This window comes from Pyrgilauda ruficollis, unplaced genomic scaffold (genome assembly GCF_017590135.1).
Source record: "Pyrgilauda ruficollis isolate IOZ18807 unplaced genomic scaffold, ASM1759013v1 scaffold12, whole genome shotgun sequence".
Lineage (NCBI taxonomy): Eukaryota > Metazoa > Chordata > Aves > Passeriformes > Passeridae > Pyrgilauda > Pyrgilauda ruficollis.
Window position 1 is genome coordinate 2,330,499 of NW_024510321.1, and position 25,105 is coordinate 2,355,603.

The 25,105-nt window shown below is 41.4% G+C and overlaps 1 protein-coding gene across 1 annotated transcript in view; it reads left to right on the forward strand.

The window, feature by feature from the left end:
* The window catches only part of DLEC1 (DLEC1 cilia and flagella associated protein), a 32,956-nt gene that overhangs the window by 4,973 nt on the left and 2,878 nt on the right, over positions 1-25,105 (forward strand). Inside the window, exons 9-36 of the mRNA XM_041488840.1 lie at positions 533-706; positions 1,481-1,617; positions 2,547-2,639; positions 2,892-2,982; positions 3,871-4,033; positions 5,731-5,923; positions 7,247-7,305; positions 7,801-7,975; positions 9,281-9,374; positions 9,598-9,728; positions 10,038-10,196; positions 10,974-11,113; positions 11,357-11,510; positions 12,601-12,711; positions 13,775-13,905; positions 14,249-14,434; positions 14,531-14,589; positions 15,748-15,899; positions 16,409-16,512; positions 17,206-17,276; positions 17,909-18,057; positions 19,101-19,235; positions 20,475-20,597; positions 21,569-21,663; positions 21,751-21,835; positions 22,358-22,567; positions 23,461-23,622; positions 24,542-24,695. Coding sequence (XP_041344774.1) covers positions 533-706; positions 1,481-1,617; positions 2,547-2,639; positions 2,892-2,982; positions 3,871-4,033; positions 5,731-5,923; positions 7,247-7,305; positions 7,801-7,975; positions 9,281-9,374; positions 9,598-9,728; positions 10,038-10,196; positions 10,974-11,113; positions 11,357-11,510; positions 12,601-12,711; positions 13,775-13,905; positions 14,249-14,434; positions 14,531-14,589; positions 15,748-15,899; positions 16,409-16,512; positions 17,206-17,276; positions 17,909-18,057; positions 19,101-19,235; positions 20,475-20,597; positions 21,569-21,663; positions 21,751-21,835; positions 22,358-22,567; positions 23,461-23,622; positions 24,542-24,695 — 3,690 coding nt within the window. The remainder of the gene's footprint in view (positions 1-532; positions 707-1,480; positions 1,618-2,546; positions 2,640-2,891; positions 2,983-3,870; positions 4,034-5,730; positions 5,924-7,246; positions 7,306-7,800; positions 7,976-9,280; positions 9,375-9,597; positions 9,729-10,037; positions 10,197-10,973; positions 11,114-11,356; positions 11,511-12,600; positions 12,712-13,774; positions 13,906-14,248; positions 14,435-14,530; positions 14,590-15,747; positions 15,900-16,408; positions 16,513-17,205; positions 17,277-17,908; positions 18,058-19,100; positions 19,236-20,474; positions 20,598-21,568; positions 21,664-21,750; positions 21,836-22,357; positions 22,568-23,460; positions 23,623-24,541; positions 24,696-25,105) is intronic.

Consider the following 25,105-nt stretch of genomic DNA (forward strand, 5'->3'; position numbering starts at 1 on the left):
TACCCAAAATTCATCTAGGAACAGATGGAGTTTCCACTGAAAAAATTACAAGGAGAGGGCAAGAAATAACACGCTGCAATAAAGAGGGATGGGTTAGAGGAAAGTTATGAAAATTCTTTCCTACAGTAGGGTAGGCACTGGGATAGATTGCCTAGGGAGATTGTGATACCCCAAGAACTGGAGGAATATTTAGAAGTTAGGTGTCTCCATGGAAGCCCTTTAGTCTTGTGGTAAAGCAAAACTGGGTAATGTCTCTTAAGTTTCTCTTCGCTGTTTTCTGTGTTTATGAGGAGTATATTTCAGACAAAGCAATCTTTGAGCTCCCTGGAACATGTGCACATTTCCAGATTGCACTGCCAGGCCTCTTGTGCTCATCCCTTTTTATCAGCTTGAATTAGGCAATAATTGGGGGGAATTTACAGGCATCTTTCCAGAGGAAGATGTGATCATAAATACTGCAGCCAATTTTGGGAGGTTTAATTTTTTTTTTTAATTTTCTGACTTTTTTTTTGTTTTTATTTTTCTCCCCAAGGAAAATATCCAGGAAAGGGAGGAATGATTGCTCCTGGGATGGCATGCCAGTATACAGTCCAGTTTATTCCTGAATATCTGGGAGAGTATGAAGATCATATATTAGTGGAGAGTCAAGTATCAGAATCTTTTGTCATCCCAATCCAAGCTAAAGTATCACTTCCAGTATTAACATGTCAGTAGTGTCCAAATACTAAATTTCTCTAAAGTTAAGCAGACTTGGTTTTTTTTTTATTTGACTGTCTTCAATTTTGTGTCACAAAACAAATGTGGAAAAAATTGGCAGTGCAGTTTCTACATTTTGATATCTATCTCATTTTCACTTATCCAGATTTATTAGTTATTGAAGTGTAATCCTGTTGGATTTTTCCTCAATTATTTGTTCTTGCCCTCTTAGGCTCTTCTTGCTCACTATATTAGACAAGTGAGTAGGGGCCTCATTTCTAGGTTTGTGTTTTGTTGATTCCTGAACTCCCAATTGTAATTACTAATTATAAATATTATGGAATTATGATTTTTTTATAACTACTTGATGCTATTAATTAATGTTCATGAAATGTGAAATTAATTTTATATGGATATGGTATACCTGCACCTCTCAGACATCTAAGTTCTACTATAATAAACAGGATTACTTTTGCAAAAATTTGCTTTGATTTTTTGTAAATTCACCTTACCTGTTATACTGAGCTTTTCTTAAAAAAAAAAAAATCATCTTACTTTTTATCCTCCTTTTTTTTAAGGAGGAAAGATCATTTTACATCATTAAAATATAAGATGAATGTAGAAATATGCATCTCACACTGTCCAACTTTGAAATGGAAAGAATTTGAGGAGGTTTAAGATTTCAAAACCTGGCATGGTCTCATGCTGTAATGTCTGTAAAGAGTTGTTTAATCATCAGCCTTTGCTCTCTCTGGAGTCTGATTTTCTGTGTTACTCCTTGCAGTGCCTGACTTTATAGACTGTGGTTCCTGCCTTGTTGGAGGAATAAAAACAACAGCAATTTTGTGCAGAAATCAGGGAGTTAGGACTGGGAAGTTCTCTATAATGCCAGGGAAAGCCTGGCCAGCTCCTGATTCTGGGGTGAGTGATCAGAAGGGAAATACTGGACCCAGCATGGTGTGGGTGCCCTGGTGTGAAGGCCTCTTGAGCCAGTCATGTTGTATTAGCACAGAAGTCAGAAGGCCTTGCTGGAGACATCTGCATTGTGCCATTCCTTCAGGAATTCACCTTTATCCTGAAGACCAATCTCCCTGGATGGCTGTACCTCCTCCTCTCCTCCTTGTGCTCTGGTTTTCCTGTGGTAGTGCTTGTCTTGATCAGGGGAGAGGTAAACTGAGGCATAGATGAGGGAAAGGAAAACTGGCCCAAACTTTAACCTTGCCCTTGAAGCAAATAGAAATCCTATCAGTTCTAGAATTGCTTGAGGTAATTTCCTCTCCCTCCTCAACAAAAACATCCCTTACTGACCTTGCTGCACCTGTAGACACAGCGATCCAATCCAGTCCTGCTCTGTCTGTAGCTCCCCATCACAAACAGGGCCTCAGTGGGAGGGACAAAGGAGATAAAATGGGACAGGTAGACTGGCATTTTTGGTGCTGGAGAAAGAGCAGATGGGCCAGGTTGTCCCTCCAGAAACTTTACAGTTCCAACTCAAAGTGAGTTTTAAGCATGGAGAAACAGACAGAGCCCCTCTCTCAGGCAGAGCTGTTCTGCTGTGAACATGAATATTAGGGCTTCTGACACTGTCATTTATTTGTCTTCAGAGACTGCACTTTCCCTTCTGCTTTCAACAAGGTCATTATAAAGCAGAGAGCTTTTTTTTTTTTTTCACTTAAGCCATTTTTATGAGCCCCACTCTTTTGAGATGTGTGAAAAAATGTATGGTAAGAGGTAAAACACTGATGTTGTAGAAAACTGCCTGTTTCAGGTAAATCTGTGTTGTAAACACAGCGATCTGATCAATTTAATTTATTAACTTGTTTGTTTGTTTGTTTGTTTTAATGCCTTAGGTGGCTGCCACTGCTGATTTTGTGATACAGGATCCTTTTCGGATCCAGCCTGCTGTTTTGGAGCTAGCTCCAGGGCAGAATGCAACAGTACAGGTTAGTGCCAACTGCTGTAGAAAGGTTTTTTACTTCACCAAATAAATTAACAAGCAAGATCGTTTTAGAAGACCTGGCTGGACCTTGCAAGTTTGGGTTTATGTGAGCAAAAAATTACTCTGTTTCTTGCAAGTGTTACTTTTAATTACTAATTACTAAAACTGTTCTTCAGGGAATATTTGCAAATTGAAGTGTCTTGCTTAGGGGAGAGAAAACAGTTACAGACCTTGTTATTTCTCTTCTCTCTTTCAGGTAGTGTTTTTTCCTTCTTTGCCAGAAGCCTCACAACAAACATTCACCATTTTGTGTGACAATTATCCAATCAATCATGTTACAGTCACAGGTTTGTTTCTAGCACCTTTCTAATACCATATATATTCAGATAATGTGAATGGTGATTGCTGGCATGAAGTGATGGTAACATTTTATGTCATTGGATTAAGCAAATACTGTGTCCCCTGCATGATACACTGGATTCAGAAAACATTGAGCTCTTAACCTTCAGTAGGCAAGCTCCTTCCCAGTGCATGGATACACTGGATTCAGAAAACATTGAGCTCTTAACCTTCAGTAGGCAAAAATCCAAATGTAAAATGTCACCAAGTCACAGAAAAGAAAACCAGTTTCCAGGTGCAACTCATCTCTTTTCAAGTTAATAAGATAACTTGACAAGCTATGAAACATGAGGTGTAACAGGGCAGAAATGAACCACATTTGGTCCTTTTGAGGTAGGCAGTCTTTGGATTAACTAATGAAACCAGTTCAAATTCTTGCAAGTGTTGGTGCTTGTACTGTAATATAACTGTGAGTGCTATAACATGAGGCTTGCTTTGTCATCTACTGAATCACTTTATCACATGTATTTACTTTGGATTTTTTTTAATACTTCATTTGCTCCTTATTTTGATTTTAATGTACTGCTCAAAACATCTGGGAGCCACATTGTCAACCACTGCAAACACCCTGCTCAGTTCAGTGAAACCATGCTGATGTAAGCGAGCTGAGGCTGTGGCCCTGAAATTCCTGGCTATAAAATTCATGAACAGAAGGTCTCTGTAAATACATGTTGATAAACACAACATCAGGATTGTACAATTAACACATTGCAGTTCTGAAACTTGAGGAAACACCAGATATAATCAATAATGAACATGAATGACATTTGCTATTGATTATGTGAACTATATTAATAGTCAGATGGTAAACAGCAATACCAAATTATTTCTTCCAGGGCTTGGAGAGGTGATTGCTCTGGAGCTTTTGTTTGTCACAGGTGGAGAAAGCAAAGCTCAGCTGGGTGAAGTCACTGATGCAACAGCACAGCACCTCATACGGTTCGAGCCCCAAAACCCACAGAGCTCTAAGGAGAAGATCCTGGTTATAAGGAACTCCACGTAGGTAGCTGCTATCAGAGTAGTGCTCTGCAATGAGGCCATACTGCTAGGGATCTCAATTGTCATACTGTACTCTCTCAAGCTGGAGAAACCTTTGTGCCCTTGATAAACTTTTTGCAGAATCTTTACTTCTTTTTGCTCCTTATTTGGTAATTAAAGTTCAAGGAATGTTGTACATTGTTCAAGTGTTATGGCAGCCATTAGCCAAGGTCAATATATTTGCTTTAATAGAGGTAAATCTACAAAAAATTCATAAATATACATGGTTGCAGAAAATACTTACAGGGTGATTTATCTAATTTTAAATGTCTGCTACATATACTTGTGCAACTGAGATAAGCACTCTTTTCCTTTCATAGTGCAGGGAATAGAAGCATACAATTCCAAGCATACAATTCTGACTGGAGACACCTCCTGTAGAAAAGTCACAATACATGCTGGACTCCACTGGATCAAAATGGGAGCCCAATGCAATTAACTCACATTAAAACTCTCACATGTTTCCTGCTATTGAGTCCTTACAGATTTAAATATAAATTCAATTTGAAGTCAACTAATGTGTCTTTATGGACAGTTACACCATACTGAACATAGTGACATCCTGATTTTGCTCAGAATCAGACTTAAACAGAAATACACTTGTGCATGATTGCAGCAGATAGAGGCTGTAGACCATCAAAGCAGTGAGCAGGTCAGTGCTGGGTTTAGGACCATTAATCTAAATTGCTATTTGCAAGCAGTGAATATCTGGCAGTTTATTTTGTGGCCTGGAAATCACACATGCATAATGCCAGAACAGGCTGATGTTTGAGTAAAGAAAGTGTGATTGGTGAACTGGATATTGTAAACTGACAAAGGATGTGACTGTGCCAATTTCCACATTTTCTCTGTGCTATAATCACCACAGCACTCCCTGCACATCTGGTGTCAGCATTTGTATAAAACAAAGCTGGCCAGGCTGAGAGTAAACTCCATAGAAGCAGGAAGAAGAAATGTTCCTTCTGCTACAGAAAGTGATACAAGAAATTGTAAATATCCAGTTTTATCAGCAATGCTTTCAAATTCCAGTGTCCTTTCTCCCCCTCACTAAGGCAGAATTTTTGAGGTCAGCATGAGCAAGATTCTCAAACCCATGAAGACATTCCATGGAATACACTTCTGCTGAAACAACCTAGTTAAGCAACCTTTTCTGGATTGCAGAGAGTGGGGCAGAGCCATGGCTATAATTTTAGATGGAGCCATTGTGTTTGCTGACATGCTAAAGACCACATCTTGCATTTGGATTAAATTCAGAATGTGATGTAGGTCATCAGAAGTGATCCAAGGCAGATGTACTGGTGTCAGCAGGAATGGTCCTGTTCATCCCAGATCTTTGAAAAAAGAATTGCAGAGTTTTCTAAAACCTGGATTACATGACAAGTTCAAATAAGGCAAGAAAGTGTTACAATATCTTAGACATTTATAGAATTTACTTTCACATATTAGCATGTTCTTTGTATGATTTATATACTCTGACTCTATGATGCCTCAGCAGCTTTGTGACTCACAAAAACAGGGAAGTCAAGCCCCTGTAATCTGTAAAGAGAGGAATTTCCTACCTGGAAAAAGAATCTGAACATTTTCTTATAATATATTTTACTCAAAAATACCTGATTTTTTAATCATAGCTTTTCTGTTGTTTATTGACTTCTTTGCAGCCATCTAGAACTTCCCTTCTTCTGGCAGATAACAAAGCCTAACCTGAAACCATTAATACCAGAAGAAACTGTAGACTTTACAGAGGTCAAAAACAATCAAGACCCAGAGTCAGCCTTCTCCCTAAATCCTAAGCAGGGAATTTTGCTTCCTGATGCAGATCATGAGTTTATTCTCACTTATGCTCCACAGGAGGTATGGCTTATGATTCCTTCCTATCTGCAAACTCCAGCTGTGTATTTTTATTCAAGTCATAAAATCCTTGCTGTGCAACTTTTCTAAATTAAATTTAATTAGCTGGTACTATGCTCTGATAAACAGTGTTCAAAATGTAGAAAGTTACTGAAAGAAAACATGTTTTGACTGCAAAATGTGAGACAGTTTCTGATCTCATGTAATTTTGGGGACTGACTGGACACAGTTAATTTTACACTGAAATTGTGGACACATCCTCACACTGCAGCTGTGCTGGCTGGTGAAGTTACCACCCTCACCCCTCAATCAGCTCCTCCACCAGCTCCTGACCCTTCCCCCTCTTCCTGGGGGATGTGCCTTGTGCCTACTCCAGTCTAAATAAATTGGTTAACAAACACTGATTATTTAAACTGTTTCCAGCTGTAGTTTTTTTTGGCCTGAAATGGGTCTTATGAACAGCTGAGTGGTGAATTAAGGGGATAGTAGGAGCCTTTGGCAGAGAAATGCTGTATGCAGCTGTGGGTAAGAGGGCTGCAAGGATGTTGGAATGCAGTTATCCCAAAGAATGCTGTTCTCTCAGTTTCTGCTCCCCTGTCCCTGTAAATAAGGAGTATGAGCTCACTGTATTTAGAGAAACCTGATCCAAAGCCCAAGAGTGGGGATGTCCCGTGCAGTGTTGATTGACAGACATAAGAAATACCTCAAATTTGTGTGGAAGAGAAACTACTTGGCTTTTTAGAAATAATTAGTTAATAGAAAATATATTGAATTAAAATATGCATCAAAATTAGTATCTGTCTACAAACAAATTAAGCTTTTGCATAGCCCTTCAAATTTAAGGTCTATCTGCTTCTGTGTTTCTTTCCCCCCCACCTCCCTCCATTAGAATACAGAAGGCATTCTCTTCCCATGATGGAAAAGTCATGTTTCTTACTCAAGATCAGATTGATGATCAATTAGCTGAATACTCTGGAGCAGTTAGAAGAAACTTCTCAATTGGTACAGCAGTACTGAGCTTAATTTGGGGAGCCTTTGCAGATGCTTGTGTGTAGTATGCAATATACAGGGGAAATAACAACAGACATGTCAAAAATGAGTGTTTTTGTTGGAAACATGCACCATGAGATCACAATCTGGCTTAATGTTTTGCAGTCAAACATGTTTTCTTTTAGTAACTCCAGAGTCTGAATATTGTTTATCAGAGCTTAGTACTCAGATGATGATCATTTATCCTTTACATGTAAACCACTTTTCCATCTTTTTTTGATGTTCAACATAAATGATTACTTGACACTAAAATCCTTTTCTCCTTCATCTGTGCAGCTGAAGAGTTACCACAGTGTGATGCAGATGGTAGTCAGGGACAACCCAGAATCACCTTGGTAAGCTGAGAAACATTTCCCAGTAAGATATGTAGCCACAATTTATCTGTGCTATTACATAAAGTTATTGGGATTTTTCTTCTTTCTGGTGATGATGGATTGACAAGCATAAAGAATATTATCTGCACAAGTAGTTGTGGTACAAAGAGCATCCCTGATATCCTCCCCCATGCCTGGACACATGCCTGGCCCTAGCTTTTCCCCTCTTGGAAAAAGATAATATTGTCATTTTGTCTGCTTATTTTCCAGGGTTTCCTGCTATTACTCTTTATCACAGCAGTATGTGACTTATATACTTGTTCATGGACAGACTGGGACAACTAGGATACCTTAAAGTACAATGAAGTTTTTAATTGGCTGAGCTAATTGCCCGCAGGCAATCTGTACTTGAGAAACTTGTGATGGTTATCAGTTTTGATCTGGTGATTAAAAGACAGGATCCAATTTAACACAGGTTAAACATATTTAATGACTCTACCACATTTCCTCCCAAAGTTTAGTAGAAGAGAGGATGCTTCAAAACATCCCAGGATGCAGAGCAGAGGATGTAATAGCACTGGAAATAGAAGTTAAAGGCTTAACAGAACCATTTCATCTTCTTCTGGAACCATATGCCATTATTATCCCTGGAGAAAATTTCATTGGTGTAAATGTCAAGAAAACATTTAAGGTTGGTGTGCTTTTAACTTCACTGTTGTTGTGGTTTGTGTCACTGGATGTCATAGGTGTTATTAGAAGATATCAGACAGTCATTGTTATTTTAGTTTTCCTGAAATGTTTTTAAAGGAGGCCATGAATGCAGAAGGGTCTGCACTGAAATGCGCTACCCAGCCTGCTCAGCCCTTCACTCCAGGCACCAGCCTTAGTTCCTTTTTCATCTCTCCAGTTTGATACCACAGAGTTTGACCCCTCTCAATGTTTTTCTGGGTCACTAACCTATTGCTTATCACTCTGTCATTCCTGTAGCGTAAAATTATTCCAGCTGGGAGGAATAGTCAATGGATGATTAAATTACTTCATAACTGAGCATTGTTCATGCAAAGAACTACAGGAAGCACAGAATTACAAAAATCACACATGCTGCAGTTTACTAGATGTTATTCTTTCCTGCAGGTTCTGGTAATTTCTCTTTGGCCATTCTGGGACAGAGTGCTGCTGCAATTGGCCCCTCATACAGCATCCCCTTCACTACAGATCAGGATCCTTTTGATCTTAGACTCACTTGGGAAAAACAGGCCTGTTAGCAAGAGCCAGGAAGGAAGACATTTCCCAGTTATTGATTTTCCCATTTTTTTCTTAGAGATCCTGATAATCAGCCTTTGGTTTTAAGATTTCTCTCCCTAGAACTTTTTTTTTTTTTCAATTTAAGGCAGCTATTTCATACTTCCCAGTAACCCAGTATAACTACACATGTGATAGAGGTAATTAAGCCACTTACTGATGATATAACAACATCCTTTGCAGTTTCCAGTTGGGTTTTTTTAGTCTTTAAAAAGATAAGAATTTGAACTGTGCTTAGAGATAATTGTACTTCAAAGAACAAAGTTATTTGCTGTAGTTAAGAAATAATGTTTTAACTAGATCTGAAGAGCAGGCCAAACATTTCAAGAGCTTGCATCTCCCTCACAAACAGAGCCTTTGGCAAAAAAAAAAAAAAAAAAAAAAAAAAAAAAAAAAAAAAAAACAGCCAAGCTGCACTCAAAAGATTTTCAGTTTATGTTTAGAAATTCTGTTACATTTTTGAAAAATGGGGGCATGTTTAAGTGTCTCAAATATTATAATGTTTTTGGAATGAATTGTTAATGGATTCTCTTCAGGTTTGAGGGAACACCTTCACCCATGTGAAGGAGATACTGTTAAATAAATGATGACTCACAAAACCTAGTTTGCAGTGTATCAGTGCTCTCAACAAATTGACTTCTTGTTCTGAAAGCTTAAAGTGCCTTAATTGTCTCATTTATTTTAATTGTTTCAGCTGTGGAACAACAGCAAAACATTGATCAAGTACACATGGGAGAAAATCACAGACTCTGAGATCATCGAAGTTGAACCTCGTACTGGTGTCATAGGTAAAGTTTCTGTGACTTGCAAGCAGTAATTAATGAAAGAGACAGTAATTGATTATATCAATTTATGATAGTCACAGAGCACTATAATGCAAACTGAAAAATTACCTGATCTCCAGCCCACTGGAGCCAGCAGGGGACTTAATTTCATTCCAGTAGCTTCATGCTTGAAGCAGGTGGTTTCTTACAAAAAGGTGAGATAGGAGCCTGGTGTTTTCTCTTCTAGATGTGAATAAATGCTGTGAATTTGTACTGGCAATTTCTGGAAGCAAACCTGGGGTCATCAGCCATAACCTGCCCTGTCACATTGAGCTGTGTCCAGAGCCAGTTATGCTGCATGTTGAGGCTGCTTTTAAGGTAAGGAGCAGTTCAGTCTTGCAGGAGGATGAGCTGTGTGGCCTGGCCATTGTCCAAATAAAGCTTTTTTTGCTTCTCAATGGCTTGAGAAATCTTAAGTGGTTACAAGCAGGAGTTATTTTTGCTGTAGTGACTATTGAGTCAATGTTGATATTCCCATGACACACAGAATTTTTCTGCATTACACAGTGCATTTGCTTTCTGATATTCTCTGTGAAATGAAATATTAATCCTAGATAATAACATGTTTCTTAATGAGGCAGTTTTGGCAGTGGTGTCCATTCTGATGTCTGTTTCCTGCTGTCCTAGGGTCCATTACTTCGTATTGATGTTCCATCACTCCGGTTTGGTTTGACTAAGCAGGGTGAGACTGTGTCAAGAACCTTTGAGATTAATAATCTCTCTCAGGTGCCAGCACAGTGGAGGATGCAAGAAAGCCAGGTTTTTCTAGCTCAAAGAAATGAAGAGGTAAGTCACTGCTACAGCTGGCTGTAGTCCCTCCTTAGCTATTTTATTTCTTCCGTTTAGGAGTTGTATTATTCATTCCAGCTATCAGAAGTTCTAATTTTTGTGACTTCTTATGAAACTAGTCCTGCACAGTTTCATAAGTGCATGAGTTCTTTTGAGATTGAATACTTCTTTACAATTTTTCTCTATTTCCCTTTATTTCAAATCCCCTGCCAGCCTGATCCAAAGAGACATAGAGTATTTCCTGAATGACAGTTATTTCAGCTGCTGCTGCTAGAACTAAGAGTTCAAGGCTTTAGTAGAGCTGAGACTGCTGAACACTCCTCCCCACACGCCCACACCAGCATCTTGGACAAGAATCTGAGCCCCATTCCTTGCTGATGCTCTTCCTGTGTCCAGTCCCCAACCATCTTTCTTCACCCTTCTGTCCAAGAACCTTTCCCACTTGTGGCACCTTGCTGCTGCCTGGGAGCCGGTGCTGCTGCTGAGGCTGATTGCTTCTCCTTCACATTCCCTGTCAGTCCATGTGCAGCTGACCCTGCTGTGCCCTTGGCTCTGACTGAAGCAAAGTCCTGTCTCCTTGTGTAGCCAGGATTTCACAAAGCTGGCACTGTGCTTCCTGACACCAGCCCAGGTGGGACTTAAGGGGCAGAGAGAGAGGTCTCATCTGAGGAAAAATTAGACACTTGGAAGCCCTAATTAGATTGTGTGGCTTCAACATCTTACCCTTGCTTTGCACATGTCAAAAAAATTTCTGTTCACTCTTTCCTCTCCCAGGTATCCACCTTCACCATCCAGCCATCAGCTGGGGAAATTCCTCCTTTGGGTCTATGCACAGTTTCAGTTCACTTCACAGCACTGCAGTGCCAGCGTCTCCAGACAGTGCTGGAACTGGAGGTGGAAAATGGAGAAGGAAGGTAAGGAGGAAGAGCAGCATTTGTTTTGTTTTTCCTGAGGTTCACATCTGGTTTTCACTTCAGGTAGTTTTCTCTCCTACAACAAAAATATGAACTCACAGTGGGGTTGTGTAACCTATCAATGAACTATCAAATTTCTAATATTGCTAAATAAACATAAGCATCATTCTTCCCAGCATGCTGTTTTATGTCTAGCATGTTTCATTAACAATAACAATAGACCATCTGTGTGTTTATTTCCAGTCATCTTCCTGTTTTTGTTGAAGTTCAGACCCCCCAAGCATGCCTGATATCTAGTCATCTAGTATTCACTGAAATTTATGCTGGAGTTCCTGTCAAAGCAACCAGTAAACTTTTTAACCAGACACTGCTGCCAGCAAAATACTTATGGGGAAAGGTAAATGCTCATCTAATGGGTGAAGAATACAGCAGGGATGGAAGTTGCAATTTCTGTAGGAATACAAATAATGACTATTCTTAAAAGCTTTTCTGATGCATCTTTTGAGTGTTCATTATTGTTTTACTGGCTTGGGAGCAGAACTTCAGCTTTAGACCAACCTTTATTAAAAGATTAATTACCAGTTGATGTCATGATGTTCTTACTGTCTGTGGATCCCTGGGAAAATGGATGAGCAGATGTGAGGGGTCATAGGATGTAAAGCCACCAGAGTGTTAAATAAAGTACTGTGGCAGTTTAGGGTTTGCACTTAATTTAGTAAAACAAAGAAATTATGGTGCTTTTGGATTGTGTCTGAATTCTGTTTAAATTTCACATTCTGGCTGGGATTCAGCTTACAGAGTAGGAACCCAAACTTAATATCAGTATTTAAGCTGTGGTCTGAACTCTCTTTTCAGTCAATGGAAATTTGTCAGTGCCTTGGTCATTCAGATCTACTCTGACATCCAGGGTTCAGCTCAATTGCCTACATAAAAGCACTCGGTGCCACTCCAGATGTCCTCAGGTGCCCAAGGGATCCTAACAGAGCATGTGCATGGTATAGGACCTACAAGAAACACTTTGGAGCATCTGGAGCCTGGGAGGAATATGTAGAGCATTTTTCCTGATGTGTGATGTTGATGTGTGAACAAGTGAGTGGAAGCCCTGGGTACATTCCATGCTGGTCTCTTAGGGAAGGTGCCAACACCAGGACTGTGTCTCCCCCACCTCTGTAGTGGAGAGAGATGGGGCACATCTGGATCCTGCTCTGATATCAGATAGATTGGCTTCACCCTGAAAAGGCTTGAGACTGTGAGAAGGATGACAGTGGCTCTGCTCCCAGCCCAGCAGCCTCAGCTGGGCACCTGAAGTTACTTGGAGTGAATGTAGGCATGAGGATCTTGTCACCCATGGGGAATTGTAAAGCCAGTCTAGACAAACTGTAGGTGTTGCTGCCTGAAAGTGTCCTAATCCTGAGAACAGCTTGGTGTTTTTAGAAGAGACAGTGTGAGGGAATCAGCATGAGCTGAGTGTCCTTTCTGTTTGGCAGCCCATTGGAAGCCAGGCAGCTTCCTGCTCCATCGTGGTGTCCCCTGCCAGTGGCACCTTAGGCCCAAATGAAGAGAAGGAATTCTGCATAGAGCTGTCATCTAACACTGTGGTAAGTTTACAAACTGATGCACAGTTGCACAGCAACACTTTTTTCATCTTTTTTCAAAGATGGAGGTGAGATGAAAAAGCCTTTCATCTGGCAAAAGGAAGGAATTCTGTGTACAAAACCATGTGCTCTTTTTCCTATACAATATCTCTGAAATGGCTTTGCTTTAGAGGTACCACTGTTGAAGGCAAGAATTAAAGAAGTGCACATGATGTGCAGTTTCTACCCTGCCTCTTTATATATCAGCTTTTCCTGTTTTCTTCCTTTCTCGAAGTCCTGTACAATTGCTCTTAATGCTTATCACTCTTCTTGGAGCATACAGATCCTCACTTTAGATTATCTGGAATGATATGGAGCAGAGTGGCATATACAGTGTATATTTGGTTTTCTGAATGCAGTTAGGCTCATAACATTTTGATATTTGAAAACTTAAAAGGGGCTGATGGGACTGAGAGTATGCAAAATACAGGAGCAGAAATTCAGAAAAAAGACTTTACAAGGGCCTTCAAACAGCTGAGCTAAAGCAGCTAAATACAGGATCTTCCTACAGATATAGTGTCTTAGTTCCCATTACAGTCACTGGAGACTTGGGTTTCATTTATTTGCTTAAAAGTAGGTATTCAGCACTATCAGAGTTAGTATTTAAAATTATGTATCTGTGGCACATGGGAACGTGGTTTAGTGGTGGCCTTGGCAGTGCTGGATTAATGTTTGGACTCAATCATCTCAGAAGTCTTTTCCAACCTAAAAGATTCTATGATTCAATATTTGGAGCATAGGAATTGTGTCAGAAATCAGTAATGGAGTAGTTTTAGGCTCACAGACAACTGCAGGTACAAAGCTGAGAAACAGCCACAAATTTTTACCTCAGTACTCCCTACTAAGTAGCTCTGAGGCTGTAGAAAATGCATGAAAAACAATTCAGTAAAACTTCTCACAATTCTATTGTTCTGGGTTTCATGCAGGGAAGTTTACACACTTTTTGAAAATAAATATCCTAAAGAGTCTGCCTTTCCTCTGTGATACATGCTTCATTCACAAGAAAACTTGATTCTTTGCTTTTCAGGGTGAGCTGAAAGACCTGACACTTTCCTGTAGCATAGAAGACATGGCTGAGCCCCTCTTCCTGAGCATTTCTGGAGAAGTGAAGGGACTACATGTCACCTACTCAGTACCTTCTGGCAGTGGAGTTGACAGGTAATATCTGAATGATTTTTATTTCATTTTTCTGATGCATAGAATGATGGCTATATTTTGGAACATGCTCATCTTTATATCTTTTCATATAAGTAAATATGTATTTAATTTGGTAGACTGGCATGTTATACAGGATAAAAATTTGATCCCAAATAAATCCTTGTATGGGTTGAAATGAAAAAATGAAAAGCAGGAAATGCTGATGGCAAAAATCATAGACTGCATGGTCCTTTTACACTGTGCAACCACACTGCATGTTGCACGTTTTTAAATCTCCTGAAATCATCTGTGGCATAAGAAAATAAGACCCATGTCTAAATACTACTGTTATTTTTTCTGGCAGTGATGAAGGACAAATGCCACAAAGCCCACGTGAGCTTCTTTTGGACTTTGGGTCTGAAGTTGCACTCAAAGATGTTGTGAAGCATCAGCTGATTCTAACAAATCTCACTGCAATCAGTGTTCCATTCACACTGGAAGCTGAGTATTTTAGTGCCTGTTTGGTGCCTCCAGAACAAGGAGCCTGCCCGTGAGTCTTGCTGTTCTGCATAATGACTCAAATACTAATTTAGGTCTGGTTTAAACCTGAAATCAGACTTTTTTTTTTTTTTTCATGCTCTCCAAGCTACCTGGTGAAAAGAATGGGGCCTGTCACAGAGCATGCAGCCAGAAAAGTAAAGTCAGGTATGAAAATTATCTCTTCAGTGGAGAGAAAGTGAAAGCCAGCCAAATGCCATATTCAGCACTAAATGTGTCAGTCAGGCACATCTTCTCAGTGTTGGAGTATCTGGTGAAGTCTAAACTGTTAAATTACATAATTCATCTGTTCATTCCTAGGTTTGAGAGCCCACCTTGTATAAGCATTAGGTCAATCTCTCTCTTCCCCTTCTGCTTTTTTCTCCTTTCTCCTCCCTTTCTTTCTCTCGCTTCTTCATCTTTCTCTTGCAAACAACAGTATGAAGCAAAGTTGATGGCACCAGTTGATTCTGGTGCCAGTTCACTCCCAGAACACTCCCAGAACACGGGATGGATGACATGCAGGACGTTTGGCTCTTTCTCTCCTCCACAGTTTTCCAGTACCAGTGCAGCAAGCTTTTTTCCCTCAAACCCTTTACCATACCCTCCTCACTCTGGAAAGCTACAGCACAGCCCATCTGTCATTTCTGATGTGTTGTACTGAAAAATGCTAATATTTACAGCCACATGAGACTGAGGGAGGGAGGAAATGGGAGCAAAAAGCTGTGAAGTGTGGATGTGTTTTCTGTATCCAAAATAAAACTTGCACATATTGGTACCTTGCCATAGAGTTTGGTATCTGTTCCACAGACAGAGCTTTTCAGCTGTTGAATTAGTGCTTAAGATTAGAAAAATGCTGTTCTGACAGATTCCATGCAGGCCTAGGTGACTCAGAATGTGGAAAGGCTTTGCTCTTTGTAATTAATTCTTTGCATGGAAGAGCGCACAGAGGTAAACAGGCAGCTGCTAGTGGAACAAGAAACAGTCAACACAAATCCCAGCCTATTTTTCTCAATTTTTTTCAGGTAACCAGTTAGTGCCTTGCATATCCAAAAGAGTCCTGGATCAGGTTGTTGGAAGGGTTGTCCTGTTGTAAAATATTCTGGGCAAGCACTAACTCTAAAAAACAGAGTAAGACCCACTGCAGAAGGAGCTTTGCTGAAGTGATATAAATGTGAGCTGAGTAAATGATCCCAGGGCTTCTAAGTGAGTGAGGTTAAGCAGATTAAAGGCAACTAAAATCGTGGTCCTATGTATTCTTTGAAAGACTAACTTTGTTCCATTTCCTCAAAACTGATGAAATGCTTCTTTGCTCTGCTTCTTCAGAGTTTGCAGCAGCGTTGCTGTCTCAGGGGAAGGGAGCAGCTTTCCACATCCAACCTTCCACAGGAACTCTGGAAGCTTTCCAGCAGCTCACCATAGAAATAGCAGCTTACAACAACATGTGGGGAGAGTACCAGGATAACCTGGTCTGTAAGGTAGGTGGGGTTTTGGTTTTACCATGGCAGATTTTACACCAATTGTATTTCCTGGATGCCTTTCTGTTAGAAATACTTCTTCAGTTTTTTAAGCCTTCTGTAAAAATTCACAATGAATCTTGCTATATACCACTACTTCCAATGACATGTAAGGAACAATTGTTTGGTTTGAGGGGGACATGTTTATTCTCTTGGTGGTTTTCATGTGCCTTGAAAATGACTGGAGTAGTTTTGATTCATAACATCTGTTTGGGAGCTGGCCAGTGCACTGCTCTGCTCTACCAATACCATAGATCGTGTTTTGTAGAAAAGCTGCAGGAAAGCTGATAAATGAATAAGGTATTGCATTCTCCTGCTGAGAAGAGTTGTTGTTAGCATATGAATTAGAGGCTGTCAAAGGAAACTAGTCAAAAATATTTGAAAATCCAATCAGTTTGCAAAACATAATCTTATAACACAGAGAACTAAGGTGTTACCTTGATTCTAATAGCAAAAATTCATTTTAATAGGTGGGAGACTTACAACCTAAATTAATTCCTATGCAAATGACTGTGAAAGGCTGTCCAATCTTCCTGCAGGTGACAGGACCAAAACCAGAGCCACCCATTATCAGGTATAGTGCAAAATACTGTCAGGCAAATCAGAGAATGAAATACCAATGGACTGCAGCCAACCTACACACCTGTTCCACCTTGTGATATAATGAGAAGGTCAGCAAAGTGACAGTCAAAGCACAGTATCTGCTTCTAGAACATCAATACATTTTTCTCTGCCAACACAATTAGAAAATAATCTGCACTACAAGACTGCTGGCAGACTTCAGCCTCTGAAGCCTCTGTTCTGGGCTTGCAGTTGTAGAATTTCACCCAGCGCAGCCTCATCTGGCTCTGTGGAGATGGCAACTGGCACATGGTAGCAGTTCTCATCACCCTCAGCTCATTTCTCCCTGGCCCTTTACCTGGACCAGGAGAAATGCAGCCCTGAGGTCAATAGTGGCAGGGGAAGGTTTAAACCCTCTCATACAGCAAATGGCATCTGCACCTTGGGGTGAGGGGTAAGGGTTGGTTTTGGGGGAACCCTAGCACTGCACATGGTTACTGTGAAATGTCTGAGACAGCTGAAAAAACTGGGGAAAAAAGAAAAGAGACAGATAAAATAAACCAATATTGTACTTCACAATGTAGGCCATGCTTTACCTGAGAGCCACTCCAGTGCAGCCAGCTTGGTTTCCACTTTTAAACAACTCTTCAGTGATTTCAGACACTTCTGTTCTCTGCACGTACTGACAGCAAAGTTCCCTGTCCAGGTTTGGCACTCAAGTCTCAGGAGGGTCCCCTGTGCTTCGGAGGGTCCAGCTCAACAATCCCAGTCCCTTTGGTAAGGATGGCTTTTGTACAGCAAACATTGATGCTTTCATTGTGTTTCTTATAAAAGTAGAAGGGCCCATTAACCTGTTAATTGACAGGCATACTTGTTTCCTAATGAAGATGGTTTTAGTAAGAAAAACAGAGAGTGACTCATTGGGTTGCCACTATGCATTGCACATCCCGTCTTGATGTAGCTGGGTTTTCCCTCTTTGAAATGGTGGGAATTCAGGATTTTCCATCCTGTTTTTATGAATTTCTTACAACACTAAGCCTGGTCAATCAGATGTGCTACCTGCTTTTTACTGGCATCATCTGGCTCTTCTGTTTAGTCTTTTTAGCTCCTGAGTGAAACCTTTTCAGAGCAAAGTCAATCACCTTTTTCTTTTAAAAAATTCGGCTAAATCCATTTGCTTAACCAAAATAAATGAGAGTATTTTGTTTATAGTTTAGGACATAGAAAGTGGCCAAACTATAGCAAGCTCTTAAATAATTTTCATTTACAGCAAATATGGGAAACCTAAGAGATACATTTAATACAAATCCAGTTGCCAGACACGAATTTGTTACTTGATGTTCTTGTACCAACTACGCCATGAGCCCTCACTGGCTAGAAATAATTGTCCTTTTTCCTTTCCCGTTCAGACATCCGCCTGGACTTGGAAGTTTACAACCAAGAGCCAGATGATGAAAAGCTGGTGGACCTCTTGGTGCTCTTTGGAGACCCTTTTCCTCCTGTGGACATGGCTGGAGACGAGGCTGCATCAAGTGGTAGCACCTCAGAGTCAGAGGTCGTGTTAAAGCTGGATCCAGCTGCCATTCCCTGTGGGAGCATTTATCCAGCTTTGGAAACCACAGATGAGGTCAGCTCTTAGGATGTTTCTTATACTGCTGCTGAGATACATGATGGTTTTTTTGGCATGAAGGGTTGAAAACAATAACAGGAGATATAACTTGTAACTAAGAGCTGGATTGTTAAAAGAAATGTCAGCTCCTCTCCCAGTCAAACACACAATATGTGGGTAGGTGGAGATCAGCAATCTGTTTCCAGAGTGAGCTATAAGCAATTAGCTCTCCTTAAAAGTGTTAAAAAACTAAAAAAATACTATTTAAAATACTGTCACTGACAAACTATTGCCATTATTACATGAAAGAATTCAAATAACTAAGACTCCTTAATTTGGCTCTGCTTTTCTCGTGGGTGCTTTCTGGTGTCAACATGTGTTGTAGTCAAGGAGCAGAACCTACCCTGCAAATTTCAAATTGAAGCTAATGATATGGAGGTATTTATCCCAGTGCTAAAATTAGATTGGTTCTGTTAGAATATGGTAACATCTATTACATATGAGGTTTGATTATAATGTGGCAATTTAGTGTCTTGAGGGGCTGGGAGTGACAGAGAGAAGGTATCTCCCAGGATATTGTATATTGCTCTGACAAAAGCTTCACACAAAAGATACTAAAATCACATTTTCTCTGCTTCAGCTCAGCATGCACAGTTCTGAACACAGCTCTAACCTTTCTTCTGCACAAAGGGAAGAGTACTGCCCCAGAGTGCTGGTTTGTATAATGGGCCAGAGGTGTCATGACTGGGTGCTTCTCTAGGTAGAACTGGCCCCAAGCATGTACATTTTCCAAGGAATTCAGGAGCAATTTCAGCAGAGCTACTCTGTGGATGAGAAAATTGATGTACAGGACACATCCACGTGTCTAGCCCTTGTGCCAGAAAGAAACTGGAGCTGGCCATGCTTCCTGACCAGTTCCCTGTGCACATCACTCACATTCCTGCCTTGCAGTGTAACAGTTTTAACCATTCCCCACCCCTGTGTCTCTGCAGCCTCCAGGTTCTGACAGCAAAGAGATGGAAATCAGCAGTCAGGAGTCTGCAGGAGGGAAAAAAATCTCTGTACTTCTCCGACCTCACGAAGGGGTGCCTGCAGACAACCCCTACTCCGTTGCTCCAAGGCAGATTGTAAGCTTTTACATTTTCTTTGGGCTTAGATTTAGCATATTTTCTGTAGGGCAGAGGAGACAGAGGAAGGAGAAGAGGTAGCTTTGAGTTTGGTTTAAGGTAGACTCTATTAAACAGTGAAACACCAGGCTGGAAGGCTTTGGAGATGATCATGAGAGGAGCTTGCAAGGTCAACAAAAAGTGTCCTATCTACATCTGAGCAGTGACCTGATGACTGGACTTAAGTGTTAGTTGTACTCCAGAGTGGCATCTCTGGTCTTTTGGGCTGGCATGGTGAAATGTGGGAGCCATCCAGGCTGAAGCTGTGGTAACATGCAGAGCTGGAAATCAGGCTGCTGGAATGTGGTCCTCTGGAGATAACTCGTGGATAAACCATTGTAACCCACAGTGCTTCACAAGTGAGTTGTGCAAATACAGGCCACAGTGTCACAATCCCTTAAGAATATCATAAAGACAGCCCTGGAAAGATCTAGCTATGAGTGACAGGGTTGCCCAAAACATCAGTGTGCCAATTTTATTTTTAAATATTTTTTTGCCAAAGTGTTTCAGTTACAAGTTAAAATGAGCTAAAGATTACATAAAAGAAATGATGACAGAAATGAAGCTGCAGTCAGCTCTGAGGTGGCTGAGGCTGAGAAAGGTCAGACAAACAAGTGCCTCACTGTGGAGGCAGCTTTTGTGGGGTGTAGCCAGCAGCAATATCAAGATTTAACCATAACCTGCACAATTCACCTAAAGAAAGCAGAATCTAGTCAACCTGGAAATCCCAGAAAATCCACTGCAGCTGGCTAGTGCATGTGATTACATTCCCTGCTGTCATGTAAAATTAAAAAATAGCCAAGACTAAACTGAACTGTAAAATACTCTTAGTTCACACTTGTAACTCTTCGAAAAATGTTTCATATATGTGTAAGTTGTAGAGTAATCACCTGAGGTAGCCAGGGAGTAAGAGTGGGCAGAACTGGGTATTTTTAAAAACAAACAGATGTGTTTGTGTACTTAGACAGTTGGTCTGTGACTGTGCTTAAGCTCTGTTGATGCTAAAAAGTGGCCACAGTGATATTTGCAGTTGAAGTAATTGTCAGTTTTGCTGTCACATGTTGGCATTTTCGTGCAAGCCCGAGCCCGTGCCCGAGGGATTGCATGCTGCTTGTGCAGCTCAGTTTTGGCAGCTGAGTCCCGAGCTTCTTGTGCAATCCCCGGCGGGTCCGTGCACTGAACGCTCTCTCCCGGCCGCAGGTGGTTCCAGGAGGTGGCAGCAGCGACGTTTACATCTCCTTCACCCCGCTCGTCCTCCCGGACACCGAGGCTGAGCTGTGTTGTGACGGGCTGTTGCTGGGCTTCATGAGCCTGGACGACAAGGTAAACTGACTGTCACAGCAAGGCCAAAGGGGAATATAATTTCCCTTCCTGTGATTTATGTACAGGCTGCTGTTACCTGGCCAGTCTGTGTAAACAGTCCTGTTCCTGCTATCCTGTACATCCTTCCTTAACCAGGGTTATTAATCTGTTGCATTTCTCTTTTGCACTTGGAAGCATTCTGGGCTGGGAATGTCACCATCTTCTTGCATTGTCTGGGGCAGCAGACCCCAGACAAAAGCCCAGGGGTGTGAAATGCTATCACAACATCAGGTTTTATTGATAACAGTAGTTAACAATGGAAGTGAGACTCAAGAGTGCTGAATCCTGTTCCTGGCTCTGCGTCCACCTTCCTGTGTGAATTTGGACAGCATATCTCTCCTCTGGGAAACTTCCTCTTCAACAACTGCTGATGTGAGGCTTGAACAGGGTTTTGTGAATGGCTCAGCAATTCCCTGACATTAATTGTTGCAAAGGTGCAAGGTAACCTGAATGAATGCTAATAGAATGTTCAGTAAAAACATCCCTAATAATCCTTATTCCTGAAGAAAGGACTGTAGAATAACAGTGTCCTGGAATGGTATGAGTTGGAAAGGACCAAATAGCTCCACCCCCCTGCCATGGGCAGCAAATCTTTAACCACAAAAAGTCGTTCCACACTCCATCCAGCTTGGTCTTGAATGTTTCCAGAGATGAGGTATCCACAGATTCTCTGGAGAACCTGTTCCAGGGCCTCACCACCCTCAGAGTGAAGAATTTCTTCCCAACATTTGATCTAAACCTGCCCTGCATCTGTAACACCCAGAGCCATTCAGAGTCCAGCTTGGCCTGTGCTGTTCCACCATGTCTTACAAACGGGCACTACCTTGCCAAACAGAATCCTGTTTTGGCTGACAGCCTCTGGGGCTCAAAGCAGCATTTCAGGTTTAGTGCTACCATTTGCCACATGATTTCTGTTCCCTTGCTGTTGTCAGCTTGCCAGGAGGGTGCCCAGCAAGGTGCGGCGCAGTCACGGCTATGGAGCTCCACCCTTACGAGTGCACATGGAGGCTGTTCTGAGGCATCCCCTGTAAGTCCCACAGCTCACAGCTGCCACCCTCGTGGAATGGGTCAGCCTGGCACAGGGCTGTGACCAGCCCTGGTTCTTTACACTCAGGTTAGAAGTGGAGATGGATCACGATAGAGGAATGGTGTTTTATTCGGTGGCGAGTGATCTCCTACCTGCTAAGCCTTTTTTTGGAGTGAGTATTTCCCACACTGATGTATTTGTATTGCTGTGTTGCTGGGAGAATTCAGAGCTGTGTGCACATGGCTGTGAAAATGCATCCTAATCACCAATAGCCTCATTTTCTGCATTGCACATAACAAGATAGGGAACAAAAAAAAAAAAGCACTATAATTACTTATTAGCCAGGAATAAGAAAAGCTGAGCTCACACAATGTCTGTTTTATTCAAATTTTTCTTTCATTGTAGGGGAGTTTTTAAGTAGAAAAATAATTTCTGATTTTCAGGACATAAAGGTCCAAAAGCAAAATGAGTCACTTCAGTTGTGTGACCCTTGGCATTTGAAAACTTAGACTTTATTATGTTACTTTTATTTTGATTTTTCACTTAAGAAATGTTGAGTAACACAGGTAGAAAATACTGGGTTGCTTTGGGGTAAAATCCTTCAGATCCCTGCTGGTGCTCCATGACCAGACAGAGCAACACAGACCTCTCCAGGGAGTTAAAACTGACCAGTTCTGAATCATTTCTCCCCCAGGTTTTGACAGATGCAGTAATTACTCAGAGTTTGAAACTCATGAATTGTACCAAGGTTCGGCTGTACTTCAGGCTTTTTCTGTCTACACCCTCTATGCCCTTCAGCCTCTCCAGCACAGATCCCAAAAAGAACACTGAAACATCCCACAGCAAGAAGGAGGAAAGGGAACAGCAACTGCAACATGTACTTTATCCACAGCAAAACATGCTGGTAGGCTCAAAAAGAATGATCCTGTGCCAGATTAGAGAGTTTTGTAATTGGTGTGTTAGTGTGGCCCAGAAGAACCACAGGAAAACACAACTGGCATAGAAATCTCCCAGTTTCAGGGGAGTGGTGCTGTATTAGCAAATGCTAATTACTGCCATTTTGCCTGTTACATTGCAGATACGGATTATTTATTTTCTGCAGATAATCTTTTTCTGTTCCTGATGTGCTTTTCCTGTCAACTCTGACCTGGTGCAAATTCCTGCAGAAAACCCTGTGAGTTTGGAGCTCACTTAAATCAATAGCCATATATATGTTGGACAAATTAAAAGATTTCCAAGGACTGCAGTCTTCCCTCATTTCCTTAAATTAGATGCAGGTAGTTCAAGGAGAGGAAAATTTGATTGGTTTTGGGTGTACAAATTACATTAAAGGAAATGAAGTCCCAGAGTAGAGAATTAGGTAACCTGCAAAGAATGAGTAACTGTTGCATTTTTGAAGCGTGCTTCACATTTTGCTGTGTTCATTTTGACATGGAGACACATCTCAATTCTGCATGGGGGGGAAGAAGTAGGATTTAGATGTCTAAGGCAGCTTTGGGAATGTGATATTTGTACCCTCAGGAACTCAAAACTTTTGGCTTGCTAGAGACTGTTTCTCCCCTGTGGTTCAGAGATCAGCTGTTCACCTTTACACTCCATCTCTGTGTACTGCATTCATAGGAAATAGCTGTGTTTTTTTCTTTAATTGTATTGCTTCGTTCCAGTGGGAGTTTGGCTGCTGGCATGACACCTTTGGGTTCCAGTGGGAAAATGTGTGTCTGGGCCTTTGTGTACTTAGGATTTCCTGCACACAGTTGTCATCTTATGTGATGGTCATCAGAATTCCTCTTCCCACAGGTGAAAGTGTCATTCCACACAAATCTGGAACTACTCAGGTATCAGCATTTGCCAGAGACCCAGCTGCTTCCTGGATGCCAAGTGCTCCAGCTGGAGAGTGGAGAGAGAAAGCTGAAGTTTAATCAAAATCTGGTCATTGAGCACAGTAATTACACTTCCCAGGTAAGTTCAGGACAGGGTCTCTGGGCCCTGGGAAAGGGCTGTTTCAGCAGCATCTCTGACTTGGATTAGGATTTACTCAGCCTTGAATTACAGGCAGCTCTGGAGTAAATGGCTGTGGGGTTGCTCTCTGCTGAGACTGCAGGTGATTCCCAGGTGGGCTGTGCAGGTTGGGGTCACACCCTGGTGCTGGTACCCCAGCTCTGCATGGCAGCCCGGGTGACACTCAAAGGGCCACACACCCAGTCACAGGATGACTCTGAGACAGGAGCCAGGGCTGTTTCAGGGAACAAGCCATGCCTGAGTCACCAGGCAATGCCTCCTGCAGCAACCAAGGGCTTCTGGAAAGGCTCCTGAGTCTGCTGAGCTCCTGCAGTGTGGTCACAGCCCACGTGCATGTAAAGACTGATGCCTTCCAGTCAGAAATCTATAACCCAGCCTCCAGCACCCAGTACACTGCAGGCATTTCTATTTTCTTTTCAAAGCAGGTATTTCTGAGGCATGACCTGTGTAAGACTGAGCACCATACCTAAGATACAGTCAAGTGAATCATAATCTTGGGCAATCTGCACAAACTGAATGACTCATAGTGGGCCATATACAGTCCTGAGGGACCAGGAGATGCTGTAATGTCTGCAGTTCCACAGAAAACCCTAAAAACAAATGAGAATGTTCACTCCGTGTTCCTTCATTAAGACCACAGTGTCTGCTTTGAAAACCTGTCCCAAAAAAGTAACACACAAGCAACAACTTAATTCACTCAAGGCTGTAGAATGGGAATTGACACTATTGTGAAAGATCACAACAGAAATTCTTGATTCAGTGGTTGGGGTTAAGAATGATCCAACTAGAGCAGGAATTACTAAAGCTCTATAAAAATGAGGTGGGTTTTATTCTCTTTTCCCTTTCCCCTGTTTTGCAGCTGGTCCCATTGACTGCCTACCTCACTGTTCCAGTCCTGGAGCTCTCCTGTGACAGGATTGATTTCCAGACCTGCTTTGTTGCACAGACCAAGACAGAACATGTCTTCCTGTATAACAGGAGTGGCTGCAGAAGCTACTGGACTGCTTTGCTGGGTATTCTAGTTTTGCAATTGATTTCCTTGTTACAGAGTTTCATGAAGACTGCATGCACTCACTCAATATAGGGGCAATATGTGATGATCCTAGGTGCAAACATGGTCTGCTTTTGTTCTCACTTACGTGGGCTTTTCCCTTTCTATCTTTCCCCTCCCTTTTTTGATATTATTGTACCACGACTGATTTCAGCAGTTACTCCACATCTAACCAAAAGATTGAGTCTCGGCCCTCACAATTCTTGGACGTGCTCTGCTCATTTATAAACTAGTCCTGAGGGGCAACAAAAAGCAGCAGCTCCTCATGGGTTCAGTTTGAGGATGAGCCTAATGCTGTTAATAATAGATGGGCTCCAGAGGAAAGAAGATCAGGGCCTTATTATTTCAGTGTGGAGACCACTGATCACTGCC